At 47.2% G+C, this 6,000-nt stretch overlaps 1 protein-coding gene across 1 annotated transcript; it reads left to right on the top strand.

Annotated features, from left to right (window-relative positions):
• Positions 1-1,366: 1,366 nt before the first annotated feature.
• Tmem252 (transmembrane protein 252) lies at positions 1,367-5,418 on the top strand. Its single transcript, XM_041660999.1, has 2 exons — positions 1,367-1,705; positions 4,289-5,418. The coding sequence occupies exons 1-2, from the start codon at positions 1,431-1,433 to the stop codon at positions 4,563-4,565; spliced, it is 552 nt and encodes a 183-aa protein (XP_041516933.1). The 5' UTR covers positions 1,367-1,430; the 3' UTR covers positions 4,566-5,418.
• Positions 5,419-6,000: the final 582 nt, after the last annotated feature.

The raw sequence follows: 6,000 nt of genomic DNA, 5'->3' as shown, positions 1-6,000 counted from the left end.
TCCCTAGCCCTAACACAAAGGCAGAACTAAGGAAATGGTGGGTACGAGGGGAAAGGATATTAGTAGAGATACCACAATGCTGTATTGGAAAAGCAGACGACAATGGAGAAGTGTAGAAAGCATCCAGGCCAAAGTGACTTGGAAGCCCTTGTGGGAAGAAGTCTTTTGGCCTGGATGTGCCAAGGTATCAACAAAGGTATCAAAGGTAGGAAGTAAGGCATGAAGTGGATCTAGAATAAGGGGTCTGCAACCAGTCTGACAAGAGGAACAGAGCAAACTTCAGGTAGAGTACATATGGTAGCTCCGAGAATACTTTGAAGGCAATATTAAACAGAACCAAGGTGTAGGGGAGAGGGTGAGGAACATTGACAGCATCTACAAAGATCATTTTTACTTGACCTATCTTAGGGGGAAGGCTTCAGATATTTCAGGGCCTTTAATCTGCTAGTGTGCCATGGGAAGCTGTGTGGGGGATAGAGGGGGAAGTAGGAGACTTTCCTGACGTGAACTTTCTTGGTAGACATGATGGCCACATTGTGCTGCAACCTTGTAGGGAATGCTCTCAGATCCAAGGCCTGTGGATCCTTGTTGAGAGTGGGAGGAGACTTGGGTGGAACATTTATCATGAACCAGGAACTTGAGCCTGTGCTCAAGTCGTATAGAATAAATGCTAAGTACCTGTCAGCCAGGGGTGACAATAAGATGGTCACATCTGCACCCCAACAATGGGAAGGATTCCAAAGTAGGATTTAAACAGCAGTTGTCTCCCCATCCTCTTTGACAGCCATCCCCATGTGCCCCCACATAGTCCCTTCTCCAGAATGTTCCTTTCCTAGAATTCTCCCCTGTCAACAGAAGGATCATTCCCTGGCCGGCTCCTGAGGAATTTCCCCAATATCAGAGCCCTGAGGCAATAAAGGGCAGAGTCACTGAGGTAGCAAGACAAAGACACCCAGAATCCCTGAGAAATGTCTTCTTGGTACAGAAAGAGAAAATGAAATCAGGAGAGGATTCCTTGCCAGCCAACAAAAGCAATAGTTTCCGGAGAGATATTAACTTCTGCAGCTTTTGGCGGGGAATCCCCTACAGTGAGGGTTGAGAGACCAGTGTGCCTTTGTAATCCAAACTTCAGGGCCTCTCCTCCAGCACCTGGGAGCAGCTGAGCTCCTACCCACGCACCAGGAACAAACTGTCTACGTGTAACCTCCCCTTCCTGGAGGACACCGTGTGATGATTCCAGGTTCCCCCTGGAGGATATTACAGTAACTTTCAGTGGTTAATGAATAGCTTCCTGGTGCCTGCTTCACTTAATTGTTCAAAGGCCATTTATTCCTGTGTATAAGACTGTGACCTAGCTAATGAGTGTACTTCCCCGAGAAAGCCTGGAAGCAGAGGAGTGGCAGGGTCAGACGGGCTCTGGAGAAGCAGGGATGCAGAACAGGGGTAGTCTAATCCTCTGTTCCCTCTCCCTCCTTGTAGGCTTTCTGATGATCTGCTTGGGGGGCTACTTCATCTCCAACTCTGTCATCCACTCTCAGCGGAATCTGGTCATGGCCTATGTGCTTCTGCCTATGGGGTTTGCGATCCTCCTGAGTGGAATTTTCTGGGCCACTTACCGCCAAGCAAATGAAAACAAAGAGATGTTCAACCGTGTGCTGAGACAGCACCTTGCATCCCAGGACTTGCCCCTGGCCACAGTCGACAGGTACGTGCTGAGCACCTGAGGGCATGAGAAGGGCTGAGCTGAGCTACAACGTGGGAGGGAATTGGAGTGATGTTTAATTGCACAGGGGATCCACTTACTATAGGGCCATTTGCTCTTGGGTCACAATGTGGGAGAAGAAGGCTGCTATTGGGGAGACCAATGAGGCAAGGGGGAATTTTCTTAGGGTAAGATCCTCACACCCCTAGTAAAAGCTCACATACAGCAAGCATATTAAGGGACACAACTCCTAGGTTCTTCTTACATTTAGGGGATGATTCTAGTGAAAGGCAGATGATGACTAGGTGGTCCCTATAACCTGGTTACTGAGTTATAAAGAAAGTTCCAGACTAAATTCCCCCCACGATAAGTGAGCAAGCAGACATCAAGTCAGTCATCAACTCCTGTGACTAAGGTAAGTTCTAGGTGTTCTAGGTCCTTTTCAGTGTTCTGCTGTCACCTTGCATGAAGGATGCATTCCAAGCAAGATGATAACACGTCCATCAATGTTATCAAATGAAAGCATGAACACATACACATTGCAATATTAATTGATCTAAGAGGGAATAAAATAATTAATATATGCCATAGGTGACTATACACTGAAAATATTATGCCAGGTGATCCCCATTCATCAGAATGGTCAACCACTGGACCATTACACTTGCACCAAGAAGCAACCACAGAGAAGAAATAGGACAGTGGTTCCTAGGCTTGGAGTGTGTGTGTAAGGGGAAGTGAAGAGTCGCTATTTGATGAATATGGGGTTGTAGTTTGGAGAGATACAAGAGTTCAAGAGATGCTTTGTAGAGATATAAGATCACTAAATACCACTAACACCTTCCAAGTAATACATGCTAAGTTATTTGTATTTTACCAAAACAGAAAAGTCAAGGATTTGGGTAACTTTGTGGTCAGTTAATTTAGCACCAATCCTCTGATCCTTGTCCAAACACAAGAACACCGTTCTTAAGGTATAGGAAGTAAGAATCCATACGTCCTTTTGTGCTCTTCATGCAAGAGTAGGAAGTCCACAAAACGTCTTCATTATCCCATGCACATTGAATAAGAGTCCTCTCGCCATGGCTGCACATTGCTGATATTCCTTACGCCACTCACACATGTTTCTAAGCTTAATCAGACTAACCAGGAAGTTCTTTGAGTTTAATAAAAAAATTAAGATATCAGGAGCGATTTAGTAGTTGTTTCTGGAGTGATCGAGAGTGTGTGTGCTGTTTTATTTTGATGTGTCTGTGTGTGTTTGTGTGTGTTTGTGTGTGTGTGCACGCACGTATCTACCTGTACAGTGTGAATTTCTGCTGATAGTAACTGAGTGTCTTTAGGATGCACCTGAAATTTACCAACACAGTCATATGTATTCTCTTGTCTAGAGTATTCAAAAGTAAATAATGACCGTCTTGACACCCCTATCTCACTGCTCCTTCCTGCTGCATCCTGAGATGCTCAGGTCACAGAGTTAAATGGGGGAGGGGGGGATCCCTATCTCAAAAATCTGCACTCCAAATAGCAGAGGTATCCAAGCGAATGTCCCTCCGGTGTTGGAATTCATGGCAGCTGTCCTCCTGGAGTCTCTCACTTGGTTCCAGGGAAGGACTCACCTTTCTGTCCCCATGACTCAGCCTTAGCTATCCCCAGGGAAGGTCAAGACTTACGTCGTACAGTAGACAGCTCCTTCAGCGATTTGGCCTTAGGCTTTGTGACATTTGGAAAGGAGCAGTGGCTCCAAATGGCAGACCTTGTAGACCTCGTTCTGTTTTGGTTACTCACCATAAACACTCCGCTGGGCACCGGGTAGATTACCTCTATAAATATACAACTCATGCGTGCTTGCCCTGGCTCTCTTCCGCTCACCCCACCTCCACCTTCATTCATGGCGGAGGAGCCAGAAGTGTTTAGTAATTGCTTAGATGGGCAAGATGATGAACAGGTCCATCAGCTGGGGTGAATGACCTTAACCATGGGCAGGCCAACCTAGCAATGCTGCAGCTGAGCACTTCCCAAAGCTCTCAGCTGAAGCCTCTTGAGGCCTGAGCATGTTTCCTGTGTTTCCTCTGAAACCAGCTGCCCAGGACTTGACCATGTGTCAGGAGAGAGTGGTGGCATCTCTCGGGTCAGGGACCTGCATGGAGTTGGTTTCCCTTCTTATTTTGTTGCTTGTGAGGGTCAGAGACCTTGAGAGCAAGGGAGTGGAGGACGAGGTGTGTTAAGGATTGAATACTGGCTAAAGAGAGGTTCGTGGTCAAAGTCTCCGTGTTACCTAGGGACGTGCACTGATAAAGACAGCGCACTGCACGGCTGCTTCCTAGACTCTTTCGGCAAACAAGGAAGAATAGCTTGGCATATCTGTTTCGAACAGGCGGACTGCTATGACTGGAAGGGATCAATTCCATAGGAAGGGTGTGCAGTTTTTAGAATCTGGCAGTGTCAGAAAAGTACATCTGTTTCAAACTCAGTGTTTCCTAGCAGTTTAGCCTCACACGATGTGAGCTGAGAGAGGCAGACATATGCTTCTTCACCGCCGAGACCTAAATAACACATGCATCTCTGTGGCATTTCATCTCACAGGCCCGACTTTTATCCCCCGACTTATGAAGAAAGCCTGGATGCTGAGAAACAGGCCTGCCCTGCAGGCAGAGGCCTCCTGGGATTTCCTCCTCCTCTGTATTCAGCAACAAACCTGGACCTTGAAGATGAGGATGACCCGCGACCTGAGGCCCCACCACCCTACCAGGAGTGCATGGCAGATGCAGTAGTGCCAGCAAAGGCACAGGATGACGAGGGACCAAGCACAGTGCCAAGGGCAGGGCCTGCTCTCCAGCCCTCTGAACTCACCAGCTGCTGAGGGGACGGACAGGCTGGCCAGGGACTGGGAAGCAGCTCTGCCGCCCTGCATTAGAGCAAGTCCACCGTGGGTTCAAGGGACTCGCGTTCAGCCTTGCCAAGGCAGTATGGGATCCTTGAGGGACATAGCCACCAGCAGGAAGCTGGTGTAGAGAATTCCCACTAAGCCCAACCCAGGTGAACCTTAGACTGAAGAGAAGGTAGAAGGCCAGGCTCCCTTCTAACCCCGTGATCTCAACTCAAGCCTGGAGGGGCCCTTGCTGTGGGTGGGGCTGCAACAGCCCTTCACAAACCGTGTCAAAAGAGTCTCAAAGGGAAGATGCCTGGGAGGCCACATTGGAGTCACCCACTGACTGTGCTACCCGAGAGACACCACAGCTCACACATATCATGGGAGGGGCCCTAGGAACCAAGAAACGTCATTTTGTATAGTTTTATTTGAATTATCTATGTTTTCTTTCTGTGTGAAAGGGAAGAGACCGCAATATTTGCTTTCAAATGGTTTGAACACAAAGTGTAGAGTTATCTCTTAAAGAGGTTCTCATATAGACACATAGGGGTTCTTACAGATTCGAGCTGACTAGATAGAATACTTAATTCATGATCCAGGGAGTCAAGGGTGATTGATGCTAATCCACAACTTATCACAAAGCTCGAGAAGTTTAAAAAATGTTTATAGGCAGTTTTCCAATATGCCCCCCCCCCCTTCAAATTCAGAATGTCAGAGATTAAAAACTGTAAGGCCATGTTTCCACTACCAAGGATGATTTCTGTGTTTCAAGATAGAGAACTAGACTTCTAGACTTAAAAAAAAGCAGTGGTCCCTCCTTGACTTTAATTTCTTTGGGGGAGTTTTTAAAATCAGAGAACAGTCTGGGTGGGTGGGTGGGGGAAATGACAGGACATACAGACTGGGGCTTTTAAACGTGAATGAGGATATCCATCTCCTGGCCTCGTGTTCTTTCTCTAACCGAATAAGGCATCTGGGTCCAGGCTGATATCTAACAGTTATGACACGCCTTTCAAGGGGTGAGTAGGCTAGCTCTCGCATGCATGTTATTAGCCCCCACCCCATCTTTAAAGGTGGATGCTACAACCATTCCTGTTTTAGGGATGTGTCAACCGAGGCTTTGAGCATTCAGGAAATGTAGTCAATGAAACAGTGGCCTCAAGAAAGGTGAATAACCTAAGGTACATGAGAGGAGTTACTACCTCAGAATTTTGAGCAGGTGGGCTATTTTTTTTTCTCTTTCCGGGACACAGCTTCGATTTCTTGCTCCATGTCAAAAGTGACCCCAGGAGAAAGCAGTGTTCCAGGTCACTGCTGAACTATCCACCCTTGAAGAAGCAGCTGAGGTGGCTTCTTGGTTAAAATATGCCAGACTGTTTCCTGCCTGTGAAATGGGCCCTCAGAGTGCAGTTTTCCTGACTCCTCC

Source organism: Microtus oregoni, unplaced genomic scaffold, assembly GCF_018167655.1.
Source record: "Microtus oregoni isolate MIOR12 unplaced genomic scaffold, Mior012 000012F_ref0000307, whole genome shotgun sequence".
Classification (NCBI taxonomy): Eukaryota; Metazoa; Chordata; class Mammalia; order Rodentia; family Cricetidae; genus Microtus; species Microtus oregoni.
Note: the sequence above shows the minus strand (reverse complement) of the source record. Positions and strands in the feature narration are given on the sequence as shown.

Excerpts from the sequence above, each read along its gene's own strand:
- Tmem252 (XM_041660999.1), top strand. The coding sequence starts at position 1,431 with ATGCAGAACAGGGGTAGTCTAATCCTCTGTTCCCTCTCCCTCCTTGTA. Across the intron at positions 1,706-4,288 it reads CCCCTGGCCACAGTCGACAG|GCCCGACTTTTATCCCCCGA; the intron begins GTACGTGCTGAG and ends TTCATCTCACAG.